The sequence below is a fragment of the Vicugna pacos genome, chromosome 25 (genome assembly GCF_048564905.1).
Source record: "Vicugna pacos chromosome 25, VicPac4, whole genome shotgun sequence".
In the NCBI taxonomy this organism is placed as follows: Eukaryota; Metazoa; Chordata; class Mammalia; order Artiodactyla; family Camelidae; genus Vicugna; species Vicugna pacos.
Window position 1 is genome coordinate 2,009,787 of NC_133011.1, and position 14,591 is coordinate 2,024,377.

Here is a 14,591-nt window from a genome sequence, read left to right on the forward strand (position 1 = left end):
AGCACTGTTACCCTCCCCTCATTTCATGGTGAGGAAACCAAGGCTTAGACAAGGCCACATTGAGGAGGCGGGAGTACCCTCACCTGAACCCCCAAGATTGACCCCAATCTCGTGACCCTGGGGTCACCTGCCCTGCTGCAAGAGAGGGTGCTGGCTGTGTACCGCCTGCTCACACCCATGGGAGTGGGGCAGCTCCCAGCCCAGGTGAGCGAGGACACAGCAGAGCTATCCCGGCCTCAGGAAGCCAGCACTGCCCATCCTGGACTCACCCCCACGTGAACTCTGGAAAGTTCCTTCCATCTCCAAGCCTCAGTTTTCCTACCCCTCCCAAAGCCCCTGGCCGGCCATCGCCCCCACACAGCAGCGAGGCCAGCGGGCAGGAGGGAGACTGCAGTCTGCGCCCCAGAGCCTAGCCTCATGGTGCCAGCTCCTCCACCCTCCGTGCACATGCCGGTTGCCTACCCACAGGGACTCCTTGCTTCTTTCTGCCTGGGCCCAGCTGGCCGGCGACACAAGGTCGGTCACTCCTGTTGTCCCCTCCTGGTGTCCTTTCTGACAGGCCTTGTAGGCACAGTAAGAGCAGGGTGTGGGTGGCCTCCTTGTTAAGAAGGCACCATGAACATCTCCTTTCTTTTCTAATAGTTAGGCAGTGACTTCATGAAGTTGATATTTCTGAGTAATTCGGGGAAAAAGAAAAGATAAACCTTCACAAATCCTGTTCATGGAGTTAGAGATCCTATTAAGAATGGGGGAAAAAAACCTCGAGAATAAACAATGAATTCAAACCCTAGGAGTATGCTACTTCACAGTATAATGTGCAAATATCTGACTTTCTAGTCTTGGAGTGGCCCATTTGGGACTCTGAACCAGGGTCATTCTTTTTTTTTTCCACTTATTTTAATAGTTGTCATGCACCTGAATTAGTTGTATCCACTACACAAAAGGTAACATGAATATATAAACAATAATAATATACACCAGAAATTGACAAGTGTAACTCTACACAAAATATCTAGAACAAAATGACAATGAACCACTATACGTTAGCTCGTGGGACTCAATAAAAATTCATAAGCTAAGAGTATCTAGTGAGTAAAGCAGAAATACCAATTAAACTAAGATAAAACCAAGAACAGAAGTACAGAAAGGAATGTCACAGAAAGAGAAAAACAAAGGTTGTAAAAAAAAAAAACCCAGTTAGTCTTTGGGAAGACTAATAAAGCAGAATAATCCTTTACTATTAAGAAAAAAGAGAAGCACAAATAACACATTAACAGGTTAACAGATCAAAGAAAGAAAATATGTGATCATCTCAATAAACAGAGAAAGAGAAGGCATTTGATAAAATACAGCACCCGGGCTTGACAAAAGTAAAAACAATATAAAACACTCTAACGTAAACTGAGGATGGAATTTTTGTAATTTAATAAAAAAATTATCTATCAAAATCCTTCAATAAAAACCATATTTAATATAAAATGTTAGACACATTCACTTTTAAATCAGGAACGAGAGTGCACGCTGTCATTGCCTCTTTTCAATAAAACCCCAGAGCTCCTAGACCTCTGACAGGAGACTGAAAAATAAAGATTGGAAAGAAAATAAACTACCATGACTCTCAGAAAATATTATGGTTATAAAAAAATCTAGACACTACTTGAATGAAAAAGGAATTCAGCCTGGTTGCTAGATCTAAAACAACATACTACAATTAGTAACATGCACCAACAGTAATCAGTAAAAAAAATGTCATTTCAAAACATTTCTTTTCAGAATGTTAACAAGAAGTATAAGTATCTGGGAACAAATTTAAGAAAATATGCAAGAGACAAGTAAGATATTATATAAAGTGATAAAACCTCACCAAAGAGCACAAAGGTCATTTTTAAAAGGCAACCATGTTCCTGAATGTGAAAACAGTATCATAAAATGTCAACCCTCCTGGAATTAATCTATAAATTCAATGTATTTTTTCATCAAAATCCCAGAAAATGCATTATTTTTAAAGGCACGTGACAGTATGATTCCTAAATTGATATGAAATAGTAAGAGGCCAACAACAGCCAAAGAGTTTTAAAGAAAATGAGGGAAGAATTTTTTTCCAGCTAATAAATCTTCCTTTAAAGTTGTATTCATTAAAATATGTGTTATCAGTATAAGACAAATGACCCAAAAATACAGAGCACAATCCACAAAAACATCCATGTATATTTGGGAGTTTGGTGCATGGCATTAAAAATAAGTGAAGAAAGGACAATAAAATTATATGTGAGCCATCAGTCATCCACATGGAAAAATATATATAAATCCCTCTCTTGATCTGTTTACAAAAATACATTCCAGATAGGTGAAAAGCCTAAACGTAAAAAGCTAAACTATAAAACTCGTATTAGAGGATATCGTTTATGCAATTGAAGTAGAGATGGAAATAAAAGTCACACACACAAAATTTAAACTTTAAAGGAAAAGATTGATAAATTAAAACAGAAATCACTAAAAACTGATTTAAAAAACATGCCATAACAGCCTGGAAGGACGCACCTCCAACATAAAAAATCACATAGCATTAGAAATGCAGAAATCAGCAAGAATTTCTAGAAATCAGTACAAACGGCAAATCCACACTAGGAAAATGGGCCAATGATATGAACAGATAGTTCAGGGAAAAGAAAGCCCAAACTGTCATTAAACATATGGAAAGAGATGCAGCGTAACGAGTGATCAATGAGAACCATCAGACAGGCAGAAATTAAGAGTCTAAAACAAAAAGGGCTACGTGTCATGCTCCATCAAATAAAAAACAAGAATTAAGAAGTCTAAATATTAGCAATCTGCAAGGATGTGGAAAAACAGCAAACGAAACAAATAAGAAATCAACTTGGCAAAAACCGTGGAATTAAGCTACTCTGTTGTCTAAATAATCCCACTTTCAGGGATACTAAGACACATTACTTAGAGAAACATCACATGAGTACATAGGAGATATGTACAAAGATGTCCCATGTAGCATAGTTTGTAATGGCAAAAGGCTGTAGACAATTTGAATGTCTATGAATAGGGAAATACATGAACTGTGGCAGGTCAGTCAATAAACTACTTTTATTTATTTATTTATTTATTTATTTATTTATTTATTTATTTATTTAAACTGAAGTATAGTCATTTCAAAATGTGGTCAATCAACAGACTCCTCTATATGTACAAAAATTAAGATAAAAACAATTTGCATTTGGATATATATGGCATAATACCATTAATACAAATTTTTAAAATATATTAACTGTATCTTGTGTTCTATAGGTAAATACATATATAGGAAAAATAAAAAACATGTTTGAAAAGGATAAACTGCCCATCTTCAGGTGGGTGATAAGCTCAGGGGGACATGACAGATAACGGGTGCTTTATTTCTAAGACAAACAACAAAACAACAAAGATAGAAGACAGTACAGCAGAGTGTTCACATCTATAAAATTGCATTGGTGGGTATACGTGTATCTGATGTTCTGTACATTTCTATATATTTGAAATATTTCATAATTAAAACTTTCTAAGTACGTGGGCAGTTCAGGAGGTGGATGTGGAAAACGCAGATTACCGTTTCAGGAGTACTGACAGCAGAGGAAAGGAGATCTGATGGAGGCTTAAAAATAAATTTTAAACAGGGAATGTGCTGCCTCTTCTCATAGACTAGAGTTCATGTGTACATGCATATACACACAGGTACATGCGTGTGGGCACACACATTCATTTTCATTTGGAAACAGGAGAAAAGGAGGAAAGAGGATCCAGGCAATGTCTCTGCTAAAGCTCCTTGCTGCCACTCAGCCTGTTAAGTCCAGGCACAACAGGACCATCTAACATCAGTGCCTGCAAGTAGGGGCGTGTTTTTTCCTTTCAGCATTTTTATGGTATTCCTTTTTCTACATTTATCACGTTGGCTAGAATGTGAACCTTGATTAGTAACAATGATGGACATGTGCTGTTTCTGATTTTACTGGAATAAATGGAGAAGAAATTTATCACAGCAATGGAGACCATGCACCACAGAGTCAGATTATCTGGGTTTAATCTCAGGTGCTAGCACTTACCAGGTACAAACTTAGGCAGGTAATTTAATGTATGAGTCTCCCTTTGCTCATTTATACAATGGTGAATGATTAAGGAAAGTTGACTCTTGCCTCCTCTACACCACTGGTCTTACCTGAATGCCTTCTTCCAGGCGGCAGCACCCCAGGCATGGCAGCATCTCTGCAACCTTGCTGGGGCTGAATGGACACAACAGCTCAGAGAGCAGCTCCGTGACACACAGAGACATTTGCAGCAATTCTTGATTTACATGGAGACCCTCTCTGAAAACAAAAAAAGGCAAGAGAGCAGCATTATGTAATCACACCCATAATTAAGGCTACAGGTAAAAAGTATGTTATCGTAAAACCAAGGCCACTTTTGGCCAGGTAAAATTGCAAATTACATCAGAGACCTTCTAAATCACATTATTTCTCACTTTACATGGAAAAACAATACTCAGTAACAATATTCAGTGGTGGCACCTCTAAGTCATACTCAAAGATGTACTGTTGCTCTACAAGAAACAAAGATGACTTAGTTCAGTTTAAACACTGTGATCCATGAGTGACTATATATAATAAACCATCTGCCAGTCTCAACAACTGTCCCTACCATACTTCCCTTACAGCACCACATCATGTTATAATTATTTCTTTAATTATATATCTTCTCTAGAAGACTAGAGAATTCTGTGATGGGAGGCACCAGGCACCTTCTCACAGTGAATTCGCAAACCTTACAACAGTGTCTTGCATGTAGTAAGGGCTAAGTATTTAGTTGTTCTTAAAACAGGTAAGTGGGTAAGTCGCAGGATATACAGTATTTCTGGTCCATCTGCCTTGCAAGCCAGCTCTTCACAAAGCCCACTACTCACAGCACCCACACAAAAGCTTTGTCAGTACAATATTGGTTTTATCATGGTGGACAGTCAACCACCAGGGGCCAAAAGAAAATCAACTGCCATTCACTGGAGATCCAAGAACCATTTTTCTCTTTATCTTCAAAAGAAGTCAGTTCCTTCTGGGAGTCCTAACTTCTCTTCAGAATTCCTCAACTAAAGCTTCTCATGCAAAGAACTGGAAGATGATTAATAAGATACAACAACAATTGCTCAGGAAACTAACCTTCTGAAGAAAAATTAATGGTCTAAAGCAACAGTTTTTCTCATGTCACAGAGCAGAGAAAACGACAGTAACTGGCCCATCAGAGTGAAATAAGATTGATTACAAGGGACTGTGAGTGCCCTAAAAGCCATCCCCAAGAGCTGAGGGGGCTCAGTCTCCAGGCACACCTGTAACCCGGGAGCAGCTTGCCAACAGGCACAGGCGGGAACCCCTGGGCTCCAGAGAAAATGAGCTGGGGGTCATAATGGTGGTAAAGGGCACTCCTATTCTTACTACTAAGAGGCTTCAGTTACAGGAGGAGGAATTAGACCTAGGCAAAGGAAATTTTTTTAATTAAGAGCTTTGTGACACAGTCCTGAGTTGGGTGATCACCTCACTAAGTTTGCTGCTTGGGGCTTTCAATACTTGCTGATGGGCTAATTCAGTCTATCCAGTACCTCCCCAAATTGGCTGTGCATCCCAAAGACATTTTCTTTTTCTTTTCTTTTCCTTTTTTTTTTTTTAATAAATTGCACAACTGCCTTTAAGACAGGAGTTTGTTAAGTGACTGGCTATTCCCTATGTAGAACACCACCTTACTTCTTATCACATAGCTTGAAAATCATCTAAGTATCTACACAATACACTCTGAGAGCAAAGGCTGTTGCATTCATCAGTTTCCTCAGCATCAGCACAGTGCTGGCACATAATAGACAAGTCCTCAGAAAAGGCACACTGAACTGAACTGAAGTGACTAGAAATAAAACATCGAAGGGACTGCCTTCAAACAGGGACCCAAATGAAGAAAAGTAGAGAGGTAAAAATTACAAGGATTAGGGCTACAAAGTCAGCTGTAGCTAGAGACCAGTCCTGTCAGGAAGTCCTACATGAAGAAGATAGCAGATGTCCTGGACAAACCCAGGCAAATGAAAAGTTTCCACACAGGACATAGCCATGCCTCAACACAGCACTGTCAGATAAGAAGAGGAAGGGAGCGCAGACCGACGGTTCCGACACCGAGGGGAGGCAGTGCACTTTCCAGGTGTTTATGCCGCGCTGTAGGCAGGGCTGATACTTGATCTACGTCAGACTTCTGTTAATAGGTCTTATAAAAGCAAGGCTGTGGAGCAACTTAAGATCAGACAAAAGCCTCTGCCAATAAATCACAGTAGTTAACTCTAACCAGAACATTTACTGACAAAGCCCTTTATAAGGGCCGAAGATATGAATATACATCAAACCAAGCAAATCGCCCAAATGAACAGATCCTGATGCACTCGTCTGTGAGGCAAATAATGGGTCTGCCAGGAAATGATCAGGCGACGTTAACACAATCAAAACTTCAGTAAGTAGACAGCAGCATTAGTGAATTCACATCCACTTCTGACCATCACTTAACAGTCTTGCACGTAAATGTAGTTTGTTATATCCATTTCTCAAAGACATTTCCGTTAAGTCTTCTGTCAGTTCCCTGCTTTGCCAGACACTCACTAACTTTAACAGTTGTCAAAATTATGTATTTTAGACCTAAACTTTAATCCTTTGGGAATTTCTACTTTAATAATAGTATTAACTTATACGATATAACACGCAAGTATAAAGGGAGAATTTTACAAGACACACAAGGCTTTCTTTTGTCACCTTTTAAATAAAGTATATGTATGCCTTTGACCCACATACCCACACCTCAACCGCACCCCAAAACTCAGGATGGAGAAAATATTCACTCTTACTCAGTGAAAGTCATTCTGAACTATGTATAGTAGGCTATTTCTCAGGGAGAATAAACTGTCTTGAAAACCCTACGTTAAAATGATTCTAAAATTTAAATTCTGATTTTAATATTTGATTGACAAAATCAATACTGTGCAGGAATGAAAACATCTGGTCTAGTCCTTCCCCCAACTCTAAAAACTTGGTACAAAAACAGGCCCATCTGGACTGAGCTTCTAGACCTCTGGACCTCAGAGCCTCCCTCAGTGTCTTGTTTTGACAATTTAGGGCCACTTCAACTTGGCCTAAATCCTGACTGTGTGAACTTTCTGCTCATTCCCACGTGTCCAGTCCTGGCGGGGGGTGGGGGGGTGGGTGGGCATATGATGACTATTTGGGACCTTTCAGACTGAGAATTCAAATAATCACTCACAATCCGTTAGAGTAAAGAAAATTATTTTCCATATATCTTTTATTCAAATCAAGTTGTTTCAAAAGACCACAAATCTAAAGTTTCACCTTTCCACATACATCCAGGTTAAAAATGCCACAACGCACTCCTGTGCCAAGTAAATGCAAAATCCTAAGTGAGTACACCGCTCTGCCTGCAAAACACTTCAAATATCTTAACTACAGGTAACTTTAAATGTCTTAACTAGAGGTAGCAAAGACAACGCCTACAACCTGTAGGAATTTATAACATAATACACAACAATGTTCCACAAACTGGACAGGCAACTGACTGGCTCAAACAGAAGGCTGTCCTCGGGCAAGAAGGAATCCAGCAGCTCCAGTCCCTTCAGTCTCCGTGCTGACCCTGGGCGCTGTGCAGAGCTGCCAGTACCGCTCATTCAGGAACAGCCACAATACCAAACACACTTTCATAAGACACAGACTAAAGCAGACGACTGCACCATTCTGTCTAACAGCAAAGATCCTGACATGTGAAACCAATGGAACAGCAGAGCGAAGGCAGATTTTTTAGGGGATTTGGTCAATTTGCACTTCCTTATTTACAACTCACGTCTTCATTCTCTAGAACACGACTACAACAAAGCATTACCATGTGCCCTGACATGCAGATCCCTGATACCACTGACCAAGCAAAGCACACACTGTGGAGTCAGACCACTTAAACTGGGCCCAGTGCAGTCAGGGGGCGGTTGCCACAGAGGCAGGGGCAGAGGGGCAGCCCTGGGGGAGCCAGTGGATTTGCTCCAGGCTCCTCTGTCTCTCCTACATCTGGCTTGAGGGCAGCCTTTGCTGCCCCAGGTGGCAGGATGCACATTTCCCAGTTTGCTTACCACAGGCTGGTGAGATGAGGTCAGCCATTTGTGGTAAGGTGGTCCCCAGCCCCCATGTCTACTATTACATGCCCGCTTCCCAGGAGCAGGCAGACTGGGACACATGTGTCCTGCGACCTGGGGTAGCAGAGGCCACCCCCAAGCCAGGCCACAAGGAAGACTGGAGAAAAGAGGCCAGCTCCTACACAGCAGACCCCCTCCCCCAGCTGTCCCCTGCTCCCTGACTGCACCACGCCCCTCTCCTGGGAGCTGGCTGGCCTGGGGACAAACCTACAGCGAACCTGGGGCAGCAGAGGCCACTCTCAGGCCAGGCCACATGGGAGATGGGAGTAAATCCAAGGGCTTGCATAGGGCAGCCTCACTCCCAAAACCAGTCCTGCCCCGTGACCACATCATGGCAGCCTCCTGGGAGCAGACTGACCTAAAGACATGGGTCCAGTGGACCTGGGGCAGCAGAGGCTGCCCCCAGGCCAGGCCACAGGGGAGACGGGAGCAAATGACTGGCTCACAAGGGGCAGCCGCCCTCCTCCCACCACCACAGCCACTGCTGCTACCGTCCTCCCAGCCCCCTGACTGCACTGAGCCCATGGTCTTACCAAAGTGGGTACAGAGGAAACATATATCAATATAATAAAAGCTATTTATAAGAAACCCACAGCCAGCATAATACTCTACGGTGAGAAGCTGAAAGCCTTTCCACTACTATCTGGAACAAGACAGGGATGCCCACTCTCACCACCTCTATTCAACACAGTATTGAAAGTGCTAGCCACAGCAGTTAGACAACAAAAAGAAAGAAAAGGAATCCAAGTTGGAAGAAAAGAGGTAAAACTGTCATTACGTATCATTACGTGACATGACACTATTTACAGAAAACCCTAAAGGCTCCGCACAAAAACTGTTAAGAGCTAATGAAAGAATTCAGCAAGGTAGCAGGACACAACATCAACATACAGAAATGAGTGGCATATCTTTACATGAAAGTAATAACCCCTTTTAAACTGCATCTAAAAAAATAAAATATTTAGCAATAAATCTGACCAAAGAAGTGAAAGACCTATGTGGAGACCTACAAAACACCGACTAAGGAAATTACACAGGACTTAAAGAAATGGAAAGACATCCCATGTTCTTGCACTGGAAGAATACTGTTAAAATGGCCACACTGCCCAAACCAATCTACAGATTTAATGTGATCCCCATCAACTTACCCAGGACATTTTTCAAAGAATTTACAACAAATTATCCTAAAACTTATATGGAATCACGAAAGACCAGAATTACCAAAGCGTTACTAAGGAAAAAGAAATGAAGCTGGAAGAATAACCCTCCCAGACTGCACACAACACTACAGACCTACAGTCAAAACAGCATGGTACTGAAGCAAGAACAGACATATGAATCAATGGAACAGAATAGAGAGCCCAGATATAAACCCACAAACTTTTGGTCAATTAATCTTTGACAAAGGAGGCCAGAACATACAATGGAGTAAAGACAGTCTCTCTTCAGCAAACGGTGTAGGGAAAAATGGACAGCTGCATGTAAATCAATGAAATTAGACTACTCCCTCACACCACACACAAAAATAAATTCAAAATGGCTTAAAAACTTAAACATAAGACAAAACACTCTTAGAAGGAAACATAGGCAAAATATCACCTGACATACATCTCAGCAATGTTCTCCTAGGGCAGTCGACCCAACCAATAAAAATAACAGCAAAAATAAACACACAAATGGGACCAAACTGAATTTATCAGCTTTTGCACAGCAAAGAAAACCATAAGCAAAACTCAATGAAAACCTATAGAATGGGAGAAAATATTTGTAAATGATTCAACTGACAAAGACTTAATTTCCAGAATATATAAACAGCTCACAAAACTTAGTAACAAAAGCAAACAACCCAATCAAAATATGGGCAGAAGACCTAAACAAGCATTTCTCCAATGAAGACTACAAATGGCCAATAGGCACATGAAAAAATGCTGAATATCACTAATTGCCAGAGAAACACAAATCAAAACTACAGTGAACTATCAATTCACACCAGTCAGAATGGCCATCACTCAAAAGTTCATAAATCTAAATGCTGGAGAGGGTGTGGAGAAAAGGGAACCCTCTTATACTGCTGGTGGGAATGTCGTTTGGTGTAGCCATTAGGGAGAACAGTTTGGAAATTCCCCACAAAACTAAAAAGACTTACCCGATGATCCAGCAATCTCACTTCTGGGTATATATCCAGAGGGAACTCCCTCCGAAAAGATACCTGCACCCCAGTATTCACAGCACCACTACCTACTCAGTAGCCAACACATGAAAGCAACTTAAATGAAGCAACAGACAACTGGATAAAAAGCTCCAGTTTATTTATACAATGGAATACTAATCTGCCATAGTAAAGGATAAACTGCCATTTCCAGCAACATGGAAGGACCTAGAGATCATCATTTTAAGTGAAATGAGCCACAAAGGGAAAGAAAAATACCGTATCACTAATATGTGCAATCAAAAACAAAACACACTATGACCTCACCTACGAAACAGAAACAGACTTGCAGACTTAGTAAACAATCTTACGATTACCAGGGAAACAGGATGAGAAGAGAGAAATCGGGTGGGAGTCTGAGATTTACAAATGTTAGCCACTATACATAATAGATTTTTTAAAAAGTTTCTTCTGTATAGCACAGAAACCTGGGTTCAATATCTGGAAAAAACTTATAATGGAAAAGCCGTTACATCCACGAACTCAGGAAGCAAGAGAAGAAAGGAGACTTACGTACCTGGGCTACAGCCAGGTCCTCAGAAAGTCCTTGCCCACCGCTGATACTGCCCCCTGTCCTCACTGCATCCTCTTCCCAGGAGCAGAATGACAAGAAGACATGTGTCCTGGGAACCTGCGGCAGCAGAGGCCGCCCTCAAAACAGCACACAGGGTAGATAGGAGCAAGTCGGCTGACTCCAAGGAGCACACCACACCCTCTCCGCCGCCTCATCTCGCCTTCCTACACCGCCCTGCGCAATCCAACGCTCTAGGGCATTCGCCTACCACCACCACAGCTAGCCACACGCCGCCATTGGCCGCGGCGCCCCGCACCCTGAAGGCAAAGCCTCGCCTCCCAGGAGCTGACTGACCGCCAGATGTCCACCCCGCCAACATGGGGACGCAGAGAACGACCCAGGCCGCAGGGGAATCGGTAACAAACGCAGGAGTTCGCACGCGCAGCCCCATTCCACCGCAGCCCCGACGACAGCACCGCAAACGTCTCGCGGGAGCAAGCCACGACCTGAGGGAGGGTCGGAAGTGCTCCCGGGCCTGTCAAGCGCCCTCCCACCTCCAGGGGCTGCATTCGCTTCCCCAAACTCGGGTACAAGCTGCAGCGAAGAAACGGGCTTCAGGGACTACTAACGTTGGGGAGGGGGGCACCACGAACCACGGCGGCGGCCCGCACTAGCCTCAGAGTCCTGACTGGCCGCGCGGTTGGGGCCTCACCCACGCTTCCCCAACCCGTGAGCCTCCAACCGCGCAGCCCAGGCCCCACTCGCCGGCTCCCCGACCTGCACGCCCCCACCAGCGCCCCCTTACCTGCACGGCGGCGGCGGCAGCGGAGGCGACAGCAAGCGGCAGCCCAGTCCCCAGACCTCCTTCTTCCACGGGAGCCGATGCAGGAGCGCCCTACTTCCCCACGCTCCGGGCAGTTCTGGCGTCCGCACCTGCGCATCCGCGCGCGCCCCTCCTCCTACCGCCGGAAGCGCGGACCCTCGGGCTGGGGCTCCTGCTGCCCGGGATGTGGCGAGTGGGGCCGAGCGGAACCGAAAGGGGCCTGGCGGGCCAAGCAGGGACGGCCGGCGGGGCGGCAGGGCGGGGCGGCGACCGGGACGGGACACCCCGCTGCGCCTCCCGCCGTGTCTCCATACCCAATGCCGGGAGTCCTGGGAACCTGCGGCGGCAGAGGCCGCCCCCAAAACAGCACAAGGAGTAGATAGGAGCAAGTCGGCTGCTCCCTGGAGCACACCCTCTCCCGCCGCCTCAGCTCGCCGCCCGCTGCCACCCTCCGCCGCCCAACGCTCGCGGCCGTTCCCCGTCCGCCGAAGCAGCTTGCCGCAAGCCGCCGTCCGCCGCTGCCGCCCCCGCCCCCTGACAGCAAAGCCTCGCCTCCCAGGAGCTGACTGACCGCCAGACGTACACCCTGCGAACATGGGGAAGCAGAGGACGCCCCAGGCCGCGGGGGAGTCGGTAACAAATTCAGGAGTTCGCAGGCGCAGCCCCCATCCCACCGCGGCCCCGCCGACAGCACCGCACAGGCCTCGCGGGAGCAAGCCATGACCTGAGGGCCGGTCGGAAGTGCTCCCGGGCCGCCCCTTCAGGCGCCCTCCCACCTCCCGGGGCTGCATTCGCTTCCCCAAACCCGGGTACAAGCCGCAGCGAAGAAACGGGCTTCAGGGACTACTAACGTTGGGGAGGGGGGGCACCACGAACCACGGCGGCGGCCCGCACTCGCCTCAGGGTCCTGACTGGCCGCGCGGTTGGGGCCTCACCCACGCTTCCCCAACCCGTGAGCCTCCAACCGCGCAGCCCAGGCCCCACCCGCCGGCTCCCCGACCTGCACGCCCCCACCAGCGCCCCCTTACCTGCACGGCGGCGGCGGCGGCGGCGGCAGCTGAGGCGAGGGCAAGCGGCAGCCCAGTTCCCTAAATATACCCATTCTGTTATTAAATCTAAGATTATTTGCTTAACATAACATTGACTAATGACAGGTTTATAGAATCAGCACAGTGATAGAGTACAAATGCATTTTAAATTTGAAATAACTTCTAAGTTAACTAATCCAAAAACAGAACAAAAGAAAATCAGTCAACTCAGGCAGATCAAAGCCACTGTTACGTATGAAAATATGCTAATACAGCCCTCTTTTAGCCTAAATTCTTTATTGAAATATGTTTCTAGTATGCCATAGTTATCACCATACTGGGGCATAAATGAGGCCATCCTTACATTAAGATTCTGAACTCCCATCCAAATTAGCAAGAAGACTTTTCTCAGAACTTCCTCCCTTGACATTTCCCTACATCTAGAAGTGTGTTTGCTGATACCCAGTTACCAGACCTGGTTTCACTCAGTGTTTGACAGAGCAGGAACGCAGATATACCTTTGGAGCTGAAATACTGCGGAGCTTGGTGACAGCTGTCCTGAAAGTTTCATGACATAACATTTCTTGCCACTGTTTCTGTTCCTACTTTTGCTACTGCTGTTATAATCAACATGGCCAAAAAGTATGAAATGACGGAGGACAATGAATCTTGCTAGTGCACGTGGGAACATAATGCATGCCACCATCACAGAGAGAAGAGAAGACATGTCCTCTGTAATACACCCCTTTAAAAGAAGACAGATTATTTGAAGAAGCTAGTGGTCCCAAGGTGCCTGAAACTTGAAGGGTACATTCTTACATAGTGTCTACCCTCACTATCAGGGTGTCCACCTCCAAACACCTGGTCTGTCCAGAGCATTCGAGGCTCTGACAAAGTCCCTCATTCTTGATGCTTCTGGCACCTCTATCATGGAAGTTGGAGGCATTGGGTCACTCTTTGCTGAAGGCTAAATGATTCACTTGATTAAAATAATTTTCCCAAAGGCCATGACTACCTCTGGCCTATCTCTGGTGGAACCATCTCCTTTTATTAGTAGCATAATAAATATGTGTTGAATGAATGAATTTCCTGTGATACAAGGAAAAATGGTGCTTTCCTCAGGGGCTAATGTGCTCAAAATCAACACTGTTATATATGTGTAGACTCCAACATTAACCAGGCTTTAGATTCATTCTTACTGCCAGTCCTCTGTGGTGCAAGCTGCCACCAGGGTAAGAAGGTCCAAAATTTTTCTAGCATCAGCCACCACGGGGACCTTGAACTGATGCTCCACTTGAGTGTACCACAGCAATTAGCCCATTAACTCTCTCAATATTATTAAGCCAAGATGTTCATGGAGAACAGTTCAGTGGTTACCAAGGGTTAGAAACGGCAGGGGTAGAGACGGTGGAAGGGAGGTGTGGTTTTATGAAAGGGCCATACAAGGGATACTTGTGATGATGAAGATGTTCAGTGTCTGAACTGTGATGGTGGACAGAAAACCTGTTCTATACATGGAACTGCATAGAACTAAATACACAAACACACACACATGCACAAGTGTGTGTAAGTTAAACCACTGAACTCTAAAAAGATTAGTGTGCTGTATCAATATCAATAACCTGGTTGCTGTAGTATGTTGTAATTTTTGCAAAATGTTACCGTTGGAGGAACCTGGGTAAAGTGGACACATGTTCTCTGTATTATTTAGTGAAGCTATATGTGAATTTATAATTATCTCAATAACAACGTTAATTAAAAAT

General features: G+C 44.6%; 1 protein-coding gene across 2 annotated transcripts; it reads right to left on the reverse strand.

Annotated features, from left to right (window-relative positions):
• Positions 1-477: 477 nt before the first annotated feature.
• On the reverse strand, positions 478-13,218 carry LOC140689223 (uncharacterized). Of its 2 annotated transcripts, none has more exons than XM_072949436.1 (3): positions 11,783-13,218; positions 4,205-4,352; positions 478-672 (listed from the first exon to the last, which is right to left on the reverse strand). In XM_072949436.1, exons 1-3 carry the CDS (start codon positions 12,589-12,591, stop codon positions 643-645), a joined length of 987 nt encoding a protein of 328 aa, XP_072805537.1. In that variant the 5' UTR covers positions 12,592-13,218; the 3' UTR covers positions 478-642. The 2 variants fall into 2 exon arrangements, with proteins under 2 accessions (XP_072805537.1, XP_072805536.1); XM_072949435.1 differs by lacking the exon at positions 478-672 and adding an exon at positions 1,490-1,576.
• Positions 13,219-14,591: the final 1,373 nt, after the last annotated feature.